Source organism: Spermophilus citellus (assembly GCF_964194105.1).
Source record: "Spermophilus citellus genome assembly, contig: SCAFFOLD_324, whole genome shotgun sequence".
NCBI classification, from domain to species: domain Eukaryota; kingdom Metazoa; phylum Chordata; class Mammalia; order Rodentia; family Sciuridae; genus Spermophilus; species Spermophilus citellus.
In genome coordinates, this window is record NW_027673014.1 from 106,118 (window position 1) to 120,817 (window position 14,700).

At 39.0% G+C, this 14,700-nt stretch overlaps 1 protein-coding gene across 1 annotated transcript; it reads left to right on the top strand.

Annotated features, from left to right (window-relative positions):
* Positions 1–489: 489 nt before the first annotated feature.
* On the top strand, positions 490–13,216 carry LOC308640232 (protein ABHD13-like). The gene is made up of 2 exons (XM_081312202.1): positions 490–774; positions 11,874–13,216. Exon 2 carries the CDS (start codon positions 11,894–11,896, stop codon positions 12,905–12,907), a length of 1,014 nt encoding a protein of 337 aa, XP_081168328.1. The 5' UTR covers positions 490–774; positions 11,874–11,893; the 3' UTR covers positions 12,908–13,216.
* The last annotated feature ends 1,484 nt before the right edge of the window (positions 13,217–14,700 follow it).

The window sequence follows — 14,700 nt, forward strand, 5'->3', positions numbered from 1 at the left end:
AATTTACTGATAGAGGCAGACGGGTAAACCGGGGTAAACCAGCTCCTTGCAAGGGTGCAATGCTGGTCCACCTGAAGCAATGACCTACACGACCTAACACGTCCCGCAGGCTTGTGCTTTATGGAACTTGGAAAAAATAAATCCTCTTTTCCTTTGAAGAACCCTCCCAGTGTGCACGATTCAGGCCTGCCTCTGCCCTGCCACTCCGCTCGTGGGGTCAGAAGGGGGGACCCTAACAACCCCATGGGCAATCAGGATTTCTTTGTCAAAAGAAAGAAAGGCGATGTCATGGAGTCCCCGGGGTCAAGGTCTGATGGGCTTTTGCGGGGTGAGGCGGGGGGGGGGGGGAGAGTGGTGATCGTGAGCGCCTTTCGCGAGGCCCAGGGTTATGAGACGCGCGAGCGTTAGCCACGCAACCTTGGCCGCAAGGAGGCGCTGAGGTATCTTTACCCTGTCGGCCACCGTCCTGAGCCTCTCAGCCCGCGGTTTCCGCGCATGCTCGGAAGGGCGGCCCGGGTCCCACCCGGGAGGACGGCGGAGAGCAGGTGATGTGGGAGCCGGCGGGGACATTTGCCGGCGACACTCGAGCGCTGGCCAGAAGTGGAGCCGCCAAGAGCCGCGCCGCTGGATCTCCGGGCTAGACCGTGGCGACGGCGGCGGCCCTTCGGCTGGAGGAGGACGATGAGGAGCGACGGAAGCGGCGCGGGGCGACGCTGCTGCGCGGCGCCCGGTTTCGTGCCCGCGGCCGACCTCGCAACCTGCCAGCAAGCCTGAGTAAGTGCAGCGGGACCGCGGCGCGAGCGGCGCAGGCCCCCGCCGTCGGCTCAGGGCCGGGACGGGCGCACGCGGGACCCTGGACTCGCCCGCCCGGCGCCCGCCCGGCGATGAGCTCCGCCTGCCAGTGCCTCTGCAAGAAGTTCTGGGGCTTCTCAGAAATCTGGGGGCAGCCCACACAGGGGAAGCCACTTTTGCTGTAAATGTCTGTCGTCGTTCATCTTAAGCAAAGTGCATACTAGTGTGATTGGCCAAGATAACAACGACCAGAAACCAGTCTTTCCGTTCAGCAGCTCTTGACCTGTGCGTCCTAAGTAATAGCGACCGAAGAGAAAGGCGAGTGCGGAATCCAAGTTTTCATGCTTGGTTTTCACCGATCCTCCTCCCTTTTGTCGTAGATTCATAAGTTATTTTTCTGCATGCTTAGATTGGTCACATGTTTGACTAAAATACTGAACTTCCTTCTACTGCATGAGAGTAGAATGTGTCCTTCTGATGTTTTGTGTCATATTATCCTACTTAGCTCATCAACCAGTCAATCACTGTTAGTAGGGGCTCACTATGTATTTTTAGTACATAGCAATGTCTGCTGCAGAGTTCAGCAGGATGAAGTCTCTGTCAGCAAGGAACTCACATAGTATAATAAACCTGCTCACACCGGCTGTAAGTCTCACCATCAGAGTTTACACCAGCTGCAGAATGGAGAATGTTGGCAGTAGTGGCCCAAGGAGAGCTAGAGAATCTACCACCTGAGCCGATTTTGACAGAAAAATGAGGCATTGTCTTATTTTCTGTGTGCAGGTGGCACAGTCTTCAACGAGTCATTTCCAGTGTTAAATCCAAATCTAGCAGGACTCCTAGTTGTGCGTACTTTTACTTACACAGCTCTAGTAGGTAATGAAATGGTTTAAATTTGTTTAAATAGAAGTAGCTATTAACACTACTGTATTTGATCTCAGCAGTGTTTGACTTAGATGTTTCATCTTCCTTTTACATACAAGGAAACACATATTTAAATTGAGTTGGGAAAAGTTACCTAGCTATTGACAGACCACACCCCAAAACACCCACTCCTTCCACTGCACACTCCTGATGGTCTGTGTGGAACCATGAGGACAAGCCAGCTTCTGCACCTTGTGCCTTCAGGGGGCGCTGGGCTCACAGCTCTCTTTCCAGGTATGCTGTAGTCCCCTTGTTGTCCGAGTAGGAGGATTTACTCAACTCAGTCGTCCTGGGCCAACAGTATGACGTAGTGTAGGCACAGGAAACTGTTGGATCTCACATTTTTTTCTGGTTGTACCTCTGTTGTCACTTATCTCTGGAGAATTTATTTCTATTTCTCTGTTTTCATAAATTTATAACTCATTGAACCATTACTCAGAGATTCCAAGTTCCAATTCTTGTTTAGTTGACTAAAAGTTGGAGCCTATAAATACCCTATTTTGGAGTAGATTTTTAAAAACGTTTTAGTTCTTTTTCTTTCAATTAAGAATTTTTCTTCAAATGACAGACTTCATGAGACGTTATTACATCTTATGTTGTTGTTTCATAAAGGTCTTAACTCCTAAAATAGTACATTCTGCTGAAATCCCTTGTAAGGGTATAGTATTTCCAGGATGTGAAGTGCATGCATTTACAAGCTAGCCAGAGAATCCAGCTTTTTTTGTAGCATTGGTTTCATATGAAAAAATAAATTCCAAGGCTTATCCCTCTAGTTCATAGATTAAATTTTAAAACATTACCCATTTATAAGTTGCAGAATTCCTGAATTTCACTATCAACCTAACCTAACGTCAGTATTTACATTTAGAGACTTGTGGTTTTTCTTATTGCTTACCATCTTCCTACTTGCAGATATTATAATCTCAGAGCAAATTATGAATGCTTTGCTTAGTAACAAAATCTGACATTTAGTTTTCCTCAGAAGAAAGCAACCACAAAATGTTACTAAGTTGCTACGTAGTATAATTTTTGAGGTATCTACTTTTGCAGGTACATAATGCTCTCTAAACCACTCAGTTGACCTCCACCACCTCCTTAGAGGGTTACTGTTCATTTGTCCCATAGGACTATTAATACACACATTTTTCATTATTGATGGCATGTGGGTAACCATTAGGGAAATAGATAATTGATTCTGTGGTGTCTCCAACACTCTGATAGCAGCTATTTGTGTTTCCATTTCAGCTAGGCAGCTGGCACTGTTTCTTAACTTTCCAGTGATTATCGGGAGAGAAGATACATTGATGTAGGAATGCTGAATCAGTTCTGTGTTGCTTATCATGCGATTGTGATTGGAAGCTGTGAATTGCCCCAGAGTCAGTGAGCTCCATGAGGTCCTTGCTATCCTTGTGATGTGGGTGTCACAGTGACCCATGAACTGACTTTCTCCTCTTTGCATTCTTCACTTGAACCTGCACCATTGCCTTGTCAGTGATGTACATTTTAATGTGTAAACAATTTTTATTTTTAGACAAATGTCTAACATTATCAATTTTAAGGCCAACTGAAGGACCTTAAAACATAATCGTGTATTTTTGAATTAGGACTTTATAATTCTATTTATAATTGTTTAGTCTTATGGCAAAATTGCTTTTTGAGAACTCATTCACATAAAACATTTGTAGCTTTCAAAGTTCTTTTGCCATTGGTGGAATCATCAAGTCAAATATATATTAGCAATATGTTGTTCACTTCTGCAATTAAAACATAATTTGAATAATTAGAGTTTTATTGTTCTGACCTTCATTAAAATATAATTTTGTCTTAAAAAGTTTTTAGTCAATAGAATGGTAGATCTGTCCCTTTTACTCTCCTAGTTATTAAGGCAATGATTATTGAAACGTGTCTTGTTGGTCTTCAATTTTTATTAAAACATTACTGGGTAAAGAACTTTAAATAAATTTATAATTTATGATATAAGGCACAAAGAATTTAAATAAACATACTGTATCATTCATAATTTAAAGGAAGCAAGTTTCTTGGAGGGAAGGCAATAAAGTTAAGCAGTTAGAAGGTACAGTACAGGTCTCAAACCTTTGGTTTCAGGACCCCTTTATTTTAAAAAATAAGTGTTAAAAATTATAACTGGGAGTTTCTAAGTCTATTACATATTAACATAAGTGATATTTGTTTCATGTAAAACAACTATAATGACAAAAGGATTATGACATCATTTACCATTTTCTAAAATAATTTTTAATGTCTGCCTAATAGAAGACAGATTCTCTTGTTTCTGCATTCAGGATCCTTGAGGTGAAACATGGCCAAAATCAGGCTCATGACATGTTGTAAATATTGTAATGATTTTCTCAGGAATCGTGAATGTTCTTTGGTGCTACTCCAACACTCACAGGAGTTGGGTCCTTAAGGTCAATTACATAGTGGCTTCTGGAACCTGCATCAAATAGTGTTTGTTTTGATGTATTAGAATCTGTTGGTTTATCCTCCAACAAATGTTTACTCATGTCAAAATTTGTGACATTCATTGGTCATTTAGTCTGTATTGTTGGTTATGACAGATTCTTCCAAATGGTGGCATGTTTAGTAGATTCAGAATTCACATTTGTCAACAACACCACCACAATGGCATTAGAAAAGTAAGGAAGTGTTGGGGAGCAGTTGGAAACATGCTTCTGTTTCCAGAAGGTGTCTGCCAAACACCTAAGTCTGAATAATTGGTTTGTCAGTTGTGTTTCCAAATGAAAATATTGCCACCTAAAAAAAAGCAGCCAGTGCAGCTTACAGTTCAGTTGTACTTCAGTATACAGCACAGGTGCTTCCTGTGTGCTTGCCATTTTGCGACACACGTCACACAGCATGCTGGAAAACTGTACTCATTGGTTGAGATACAAATAAATGAATAACTTATTGCTTCTTTGGTGCCATTCTTCAGTGAAATGAACTTTCCCCCCTTTCTTTACTATGAGCTTAGGGTGATAATCCTACGCATTAGCACCACTACTTTGATTCCTGCCAAGGCATTGGCAATTTTACCCATCATTGTTTGTATACTGTTAGTGGAGATGTCAGTCACTAGGTAAAGAACGTCTTAGTGTTATTAGGAGCTTAATTCTGAGCTTGTGAGGCCCAACAGTGTGTCTTGAGGACATCTAGGGGTTTGTAGTAACCTCTTGAGAAGCACTAGCATAGAAAGATTTTGGATTTAATAGGAACATTTAAAGTTCACCAAGTTCAATTGCTCTAATGTCCTCTCTTTTCCATGTATTTATTTAGATTATTCAAAAGAGCTAGCAGTATTTAGAATAGTTGTGCTGAGTGATTAAAAATAAATAACAGACAGCTGCTTGATAGAAAAAGTAAGATTCTGAACGCTGGAGTCAGACAAACTTAAGAACCAAACAAAGCAGAAGTTTTCGCTTGGTGTCTGTAAGTAAACAAGCTTTTGAGATCCAGGTAGATGGTATTGTGAAGGTTTTTATTTCCTTAAGCTGTTTTCAGGACAGTTGTGATCTTTCTTTGATTTTTGTCTCATCTGTAACTGAATGAACCTGTGTTAGACATACAGTCTTGTTTATATGTGTGTGTCTCCTGAGTGGCTCAGGAGATGCTTGAGAATTATTTGGCGGACCCTGAGCTATGTGAGCGTAAGGACTGAAATGCATTTATCATTGTAAATAGCCTACAGTATCCACACACTCTGATCAGCACAGCAGGTATTCGCACATGTTACTTGTGGCATTGCCTTTTATCTTTACATAGTGTAGTAGGATGTATTGGGACCTGATGGCCATTGCTTGGGAAGAGACTGGGAGGCCATTTGTAGGATTTTCCAGTGGTCCAGACAGATTTGACAGCTCCTTGGGGGCACACAGTGGTATTCTGAGTATTCAGTTTTCAGCTTTATTTTTTTAAGCACCCGTTTATAGAATAGTAACGTAAATATTTTTTCTTTCAAATGGAGCCATTTGTGATCTTCAAGAACATGAAGGAGCATGAGCACATGAGGTTATCACTGGAGGTCAGACAACTGTGGCCATTATAGTAGACTTCTCATTCAGCTAGCACTTCTAGCCACATGGTGACATTTTTATTTTTATTTACAGTCTTGTATGGGTTACTGTCCACCCAAACTTGAATTTAAAGACAGGAAGCATACAGAGCATTTCAGTTAACCATACCAAGTTAATCAGGACCATAAAATTCACAAGGGGACCATCACCACCTCTATAAGGTACATGATGATCAGAATTCCTGCACAGTACATAGGATGTCACTGATACTTGAAGTTCCATACATCAGAACTATTAAGGGGGAAGGAATCATAATTGTATCTGTTTGCCTGTGCATTATAATAAAGATCAGTTATGCCTCAATAGATTTTTTGAGAGGTGCCAGATATCAGTAGGATCCCTCAAAACACATCAGTTAGAAAGCACCAAAATTATTTATATGGATTTTTCATTCTAATATAATATCAGTACATATTATAATAAGATACTTATTTTTTGCTTCTGTAATACACATGTAGTGACTTTTGACACGAACACATAATTCTTAGTATGTATGTATCTATCTATCTATATATATATATATATATATATATATATATATATATATATATATATCTCGACTCATTGAATTTATACTTTAGACATAGTTGCTTATAGGCTGTTTTTTTGTTCATAATTAATGTAATGCATACAGAACTTCGGCTGGGAGGAAGAGTTGTTTGGAGAAGTTTGAGATGTCAATGAAGTGTCAGATACTTCAGAAATAAATTGAGATTGCAGATGAAGAGACTGCGATTCACTCACACACAGGTGTGATAATTGAAATCATGAGAAAGTGAAGTCCCTGAGTGAAAAGTCCAGTGCGTTAGTTAGCCTTCTTTACCTGAACCAAAATAACTGAGGCAGTAACCTTAAATAAAGATTTATTTGGGGCTTAAAGTTTCAGAGGTTTTAGTCCATTGTCGCTTGTTCCCATTGCTTGGGCCTGTGGAGGGGCAGTATGTGATGACCCAGAGCACATGGTGGAGGAGACCGCCCACCTGATGCTGAATGGCAAGCGAGGAATGAGAAAGGCCGGTCAGGTCCCAGTGTCCCCTTCCAGGCCACCTCCTGTGACCTCACTTCCTTCCTGTTGTCCCTACCTTCTAAAGGTTCCACTACTTCCCTGTAGCACTACAATTTGGCAGCCAAGCCTTGAACACATTAGACTTGTGGGTACAATCCAGATCCAAACAGTAAAAGGAACCTGAAAGGATGGACCTTGGGAAATGCCAGTGTCTAGGGGGATAGGTTAGAGAGAGGTAGGAATGGGAGCATATTGATGCTGGAGGAAGAGTCCACAGTGATCACCAGTTGGAGGGCAGCGTCTTACAGCATGGACAGAGAAACATCCTTCAGATACAGCAGTAAGTGAGCTTTACTCTGAGATTCATGGTAAGAGCTTGCTTCTTGGGTTCTCAGCAAGTGGTGAAGGAGTTAACTGGGAGTTGTTAAAGCCACATATTAATGGGTTTTAGAGATGTTTGACATGTGAGATAAGATCTGATAACAGGGCAAAGGCAGAATTGAGAAATGGGGATCAGTCAGCTGTTTAAGATGCAGGGGTAAGGTTAAAATTACATAGCCGTACAGATGGGTGGAAGCAGAGAGGTGATAGGCTGACTGTCATGTGGTCTTCAGAGAACAGGTCTGGCGTTTCTTCCCACTGTGCAACCCTTCTACTCGGTAAAAACTCTGATTTAAAAACTCTGATGACCATATTAAAGTCATGATTTCTTTTGATTGTATATGAGGCTAAAGTGTTACCAGTGAATACATTTTAGTATGCAACAGAGCTTGTCAAATAATTCTCTTCCAATGACACATTTCATAGATGCTTTGCCACACAGGACTTTAAAGGACAACCAATTACCTCATTTATCCTGCATAATCAAGTCTTGGGATCAACTGGACACTCAATTCACAAGATCCAAATATTATAGTGAGCCTCAGCCTCTGCTTTGTTGTATGATAAGGGCTAACACGCCAGCATGTCAGCTACCAACAAGTGTGCATTTCCCAGGTGATAGCTCAGATCTGGTGGCAAGATAACACATGGATGGATGTGGGTCTGACCTTACTTAGCTGCTTCATGCTTATCAGGAAATAGTATCCTCTGTAACACATGGATATTGCATCTAGGAGTCAGTAAAGGATAAGGCAATTACAAATCATGTTCCATTCAGAGAAACCCCTGTTTAAGCTTTCAGTGTGGTTGGGGACTCTGTCTTTGTCATCCACAAGAGCTCACCAGTAGGAGTCCTTTTTTTTTTTTATAACCACAAACAATGTTGCTTAGAAACACAGCTGATATCTCACCTTTATTACGTTTCCAGGGAAACTGCCGAAGGGTTAACCAAAGGCCAATTTTTATATGGAAAAGGAGAAAGGTTTTGTTAACCCTTCACTATAATTCATTAACAAAATAAACAGCAGGCCCACACCACGTAGGCTGCGGCCCCTGTGCAGTCTGTTCATGTCCGTTCAAGTCCATGGCATCAGATCGCCGAGTCTGGGAAAGGCTGTTGGCCCTTAACACATGGCGCTGGTCATTGTGCTTTGCCATGGTTTCAGCTAGTTTAGTAAATAAAAAACCTTCCTGGGGCTGGGGATGTGGCTCAGTGGTAGTGCACTCGCCTGGCGTGCGTGCGGCCTGGGTTCGATCCTCAGCACCACATACCAACAAAGATGTTGTGTCCGCCGAGAACTAAAAAATAAATATTAAAAAAATTTTAAAAAAAAAAAAATCTTCCTGATATGAAGTGTGCTTGATCCAGTTCCTCCAATAGCATCTTCGAGGTATAAATATGATTCAGAGTAGGGAGGAGAAATGGACAAAAATAGGGTGAGGAAAACAGCGCAAGCCGTGAGTCTGACCCACCTGCAGTGGCAGCGTGTCAGAGGACACATGCCCTCAGAATGGATTCCTGCTGTGGAGGCCACTTCTACTGTAAGGTTTGGTGTTCATTCCCAGTCACTTGGAGTGACCTTTCTGGAACATTTTGTGGAAAACCCCCAAATTTCTTATTCCTAACCAATAAAAGACTTAACCAAATGTGCCATTTGTTCCTGACATCCAGTCTTAAACATATACCTGTGGCTTAGAATATTACTGTGTTTTCTTGCAAATCTAATAGTTCAGATAAGTTATTAGGTTATTCATGCATGAAACATTTTGATCTTGAGTATTTGTAGTCATTTAGGGATACAGTAGTGAAAAGGGAAACAGTTCCTGGCCTTAAAGATTTAAAGTCAGTATTGTTTACTGAAATTAGACATTAAAAAGGCTAGAAAAAACAACTTTTGAAAATTTAGTAGCTGAAAAATTTAACTATAGATTTTTATCTAGACAGATGTAAATGTATTTTAAATTTCAAAACATGCTTTATCGGGCTGGGGCTGTAGCTCAGTGGCAGAGCACTTGCCTAGCATGCATGAGGCACTGTGTTCAATCCTCAGCACCACATAAAAATAAAAACCAAATGAAGACATTCTGTTCATCTACAGCTACAATTTTTTTTTTAAAACATGCCTTTTCCACTTATTTAGAGCTTTATATTTATGGTGTTGTTACCTGACTTTATTTAAAACTTTGATTTGAAAGCCAAGGCCCCCCATCCCTGATTATCCAGATAATGTGTTCCTCATATTTCTGTATCTTCCTTGTCTTATAATTACTCACTAAATTCTGGTGTTATTGATTTGAACAGAACTGACAGGAGCAGTAAAGCCAGAAATGCTCATCACAGAAGCAAAGAAGAGAAACATAGCTATAGCATTTATAAATGTTTTTATTATTTTGTTACTGACTAACCTTATATGCAGGCATTTTAAAAAATTTCACTGTTGAACATTCAGATTGGAAATGGGTGATAAATAGAAAGTTATTCACAGATTTTAAGCGTGATGTAATGTCAATATGCCATTACCTACTATATCACCAAATAAATTATGTTTGAATCACTCATTTTATACCTCTGTCATAAATTCACAAATGACTTTTTGGTTTAGCTGTAGAAAAAATAGTAAAAATTTGACATTTTTTACCGTAGCTTTTTTGGGGGATGGGGGCAATGGCGGGTATTAAGGCGCTCAACTGCTGATCTGTATCCAGCCCTTTTTATTTTCAGACAGGGTCTCACTAAGTTACTGAAGCTGGCCTTGAATTTAAGATCACCTCTTTCCTAAATTGCTAAGGCTACAGTTGTGTGCCACTATGCCTGGAAAGAAACAAATAGTATCTTATGATACATTGTAGGACTTTAACATACACACAAACACAAATGATCCCAGACATTTTAATTCAAATCATTGTGCCAAAATTAAAATTATTTTATTTTCGTGTATGAAGTTTGTTTTTAGATATCCCTAATGAAACTTTTAAGCACAAAATCGTTCAGATATCACTTACACTTTAAAAGATAAAATGAAGAAACTGTTACAAGGGACGTTGAAGTGCCCAGATAAGTTGTGTAAATTAGCTCTGCCCAATCTGCTGATGAATAGCTTGGCAGATCATTAAAACAAACAGTTCATTTCAGCACAGGAGGCTTATTATTCAGTCTATTACATCTTTGAATCTAATTGTAGGCAGGTTTAATACCAGCAGCATTTGGGCATTGCTTATAAGTTTTTAATCTTGGACTTTATAGATTGCAGGAGGCACCCCTGGTAATAAAACTTCCTGCAACTGGGTGGCAGTGCTGGTTTCTCTGAATCCAGAAAAGTTCCACTTGTGGGTTTAGAAAGATTCATTTTAATAAAAATTCTAATACGAAAATCTGTTGAGTGAAATAATAGTGAAAATCAAGTTCTTTAAACCATTCAACTCATTGTCTTAATAACCAATCTAACTTGATTTTATGATGATCTTTCAGTTTTAAATTTCATATGTACTGAAATGCTTTTTTTTGCTCATGGCACACAATGAGTTTTTAAAAATCAATAACAATTATTTATTGAAGATAAGTGCAATTTCTTTATTGTGGTATAATAAAGTATAAAGGGAGATTTAGTGTTTTCAAAAGTTTAGTAAATAAGCCTAAGTAGATAGATATTACCTGAGAAACCTGATAAAATGGCAAAAGAACTCCAGGCAGGTTAAGATAGCTTGTGTAGACTACTATTTTGTAACAAAGAAAACTGTGTGATAGTTTCTTACTTTTTTATGTGTGTTATATACTGCAGTAATATTTTAAAGTTTTTCCTCAGTCTTTTTTTTTTTTTTTTGGTTTGCCTCTTGTTCTCAAGAGAATTACTGTGCATTTGTTCCACATTATCCCCCCCACGTGTTTATTGGTATTAAAATATGTTATAGCGATCAGTGGTAACACCTTATCATGAAACTTCTACAAGTGTTTTGTAGGAGATCCTGTACCTCGCAAAACACTGGCAATCTTAAACTTATGTTTAGTGTGAAAGACACATTATTAAACTTTTTCTCAAAAATAATCTTAAAATCAATATTCTAGTATTGTATTAACTAAAAACCTTCAGGTAGAAGGAAATATTTGGGGTTTTTTTGTTTGTTTTTTACCCTGGTTTACTTATAATTTTAAATATAAAAAGATATTGAAAATAAACTCTATTGGCTTGGTGTGGCAGGGTTAGAATCGGGTAGTTACCTCTTTAGCAGAACTTGCCCTAGATGGACATAGCTTAGCAGCTGACGAGCCGTGAGCTTTGGGGTAGTGCATCTTTGCTTCTTCGCTCCTTTGCCTGTAGAGGTGGGACTATGGCCACATCCACTTCAGCCCTTGAACCTCCATCTCCTCTTTGTAAAATTGGGAATGGCGTCATCATTTTCCTGTCACATCATTGAAAACACATGAATGAAGGTACTTAGCAGCAAATAAGCACTTTTTAAAAACTGAATAATTTCAGTGAATATTTGCATTTCATAAGTATACCTCTGAAGGGTACCTTAGATTGGAGACTGTTGTGAAGGAGTGGGGCAATGAGAATTACAGCAGCTTGTTTCTTGTGGCATCATGTAGGCTCCCAAGGATACTAACTGCATTATTTCACAGATCTTTAAAAGTAATGGGTATATGGTGAATTATTGATATCCTTTATCTTTCTCTCTAGGATACTTACGGAGAGCTACAATGGAAAAGTCCTGGATGCTGTGGAACTTCATTGAAAGATGGCTAATAGCCTTGGCTTCGTGGTCTTGGGCTCTCTGTCGTATTTCTCTTTTACCTTTAATAGTGACTTTTCATCTGTATGGAGGCATTATCTTACTTTTGTTAATTTTCATATCAATAGCAGGCATTCTCTATAAATTCCAGGATGTATTGCTTTATTTCCCAGAACAGCCGTCCTCTTCACACCTTTATGTTCCCATGCCCACTGGTATTCCACATGAGAACATTTTCATCAGAACCAAAGATGGAGTCCATCTAAATCTTATTTTAATAAGATACACTGGAGACAATTCACCCTATTCCCCAACTATAATTTATTTTCATGGGAATGTAGGCAACATAGGTCACAGGTTACCAAATGCATTGCTTATGTTGGTTAACCTCAAAGTTAATCTTTTGCTTGTTGATTATCGAGGATATGGAAAAAGCGAAGGAGAAGCAAGTGAAGAAGGGCTCTATTTAGATTCCGAAGCTGTGCTAGACTACGTGATGACTAGACCTGACCTTGATAAGACAAAAATTTTTCTTTTTGGCCGTTCCTTGGGAGGAGCAGTGGCCATTCATTTGGCTTCTGAAAATTCACATAGGATTTCAGCCATTATGGTGGAGAACACATTTTTAAGCATACCGCATATGGCCAGCACTTTATTTTCATTCTTTCCAATGCGTTACCTTCCTTTATGGTGCTACAAAAATAAATTTTTCTCCTACCGAAAAATCTCTCAGTGCAGAATGCCTTCACTTTTCATCTCTGGACTCTCCGACCGACTAATTCCACCAGTAAAGATGAAGCAGCTTTATGAACTCTCCCGCTCTCGGACTAAGAGGCTAGCCATTTTTCCAGATGGAACTCATAACGACACGTGGCAGTGCCAGGGCTACTTCCCTGCACTGGAACAGTTCATCAAAGAAGTGATAAAGAGTCATTCTCCTGAAGAAATGACAAAAACGTCATCTAGTGTAACAATTATATGATGCTCCCCTTTTTGATTAATGCATTGTATTTTACTTTGTGCAGAGTGATAAAGAATGTTCATTTCTTAGAAGTGTGTTACGTCTGTACTTGTCTGAAGAATGACATTAAACTTTGAAAGGACCTCAGTGTACCTTTATGATGATCCAAATGGTTTTTTACATTTGAAGAACTGTAATTATTGGGATTATTTCACACATGTTCATCAAAACTTTCAATGTGGTTATATATCCATAACTTTAGTTTAGTACATCAGTATAATAGAGGTTATTCAAAAGTTTCTTGTTGCTTAAGTGACATATAATCTGTGTCACATTTAGGCTAATAGCTGGCAATGAATGAAATGAGACACATGAGCAAGAAACCTTTGGATGTAATTCCTGTAGTAAATATTGGGACAATCATGGTAAGAAAACTTAATTCTATAACTGCATTTTTCACCTTAAAAGTTAAAATGAAATGCATGATGGTATTTTATTTTTTGACTTATGCAATGCAACATTTTTAATGTAAATAGCACTGGCCATATACTGGTGTATATGGTTATCTGGGTTATATCTATTTTTATGTAAATTCTATTTTGTTTCTGGCAAGAAGTGGAACTGAGGCCTGTGTGCAGGTTGCCATTGACCTTTGCTCTGGTGGACGCTGAGATCCAGCTTTTTCTTACAAATAAATGGGACCCTGTTTTTCAATATAAATGTACCGTGTTTTTGTTAGGTACAGTCTGGATCATGGCATGCAGATAGAAATTTAGAGTCTTACTGCAGCTTTCTGTGCATATTTGAACTTTTTAATATTTGTAATTTTGGTGGCAAAGAGAATTTTAGCTTCTGTCAATTTTGTAAGTCTTAAGCTGAACCATGAATACCAGTCATAGCGAAGATTAGAACCTGCTTAAGAATTAAATTAGGAAGTCCTATTACATGATTGTACATACCATTTTACATAATTCCATATTGGATATTTAAGCCCCAGGACCTAGGATACACCTAACCCCACCAAAGGGTTATGATCATTTATTAGAGTTTTTGAAAAAAAAATATAAAGCAAAAGCAAAAACACCTAGGTTCTTGACTTAATATTCCAGTTGCTGTCAAAGAGAGCTGTATCAAAAGACAGTTTGGGGAATTTAGTTTTTAAATTTCGTACGTGAGGACAGGTGAGCATGAGGAATTAGAGCTCTGTGACAAAGCCTGATACCATGTGTCACAATTGAATGGCTTATGCAGGGAGCAGTGTGTAGACACATAGAAAAGTAGGGGAAATTTTTCTTAAGTCCCTTGAAACTTAAAAGATTTACCTTAATTAAATATATAAGCTGTGAGACAGAATTGTGCCAGATTGTTCCAAGCAGTCCTTAAAAGTTAATTGTAACTGAGCTCCATGCATTGTGATGTCAGTTTGAACACATTTTGAATATTTTGCTTTCTACAAAGCAGCTAGAGCAGAGAAACAATGAGTCAGTAATCTTGACTGTAATTTAAAGACATATTCCATGGAAATAGGGCTAAATAGCATTCTTATCATTGACTTTATGCTAGGATTTAGAAAAGATAAATAATAGCAAATATGATTTCTAAGAATAATGTGTTTCTATACATTCTTAATTATAAGAAGTCTTGCTTTTGAAAGTTGGTAGCACATATTACGGGAGGTGTATTTTGTGTCAATTCTCCACAATTGCAGGCTGCCTTTCATCTTGTAAATCCTGCTATGTACAGTGACGATCCTGAGTAGGAATGTATTGGAAAGAGAAAATTAAAATGTCGTCTTTGGTCCTGAGCTCTCATGG

Bases quoted from the DNA above. Each gene is read 5' to 3' on its own strand.
- LOC308640232 (XM_081312202.1), top strand. From the start codon at position 11,894: ATGGAAAAGTCCTGGATGCTGTGGAACTTCATTGAAAGATGGCTAATA.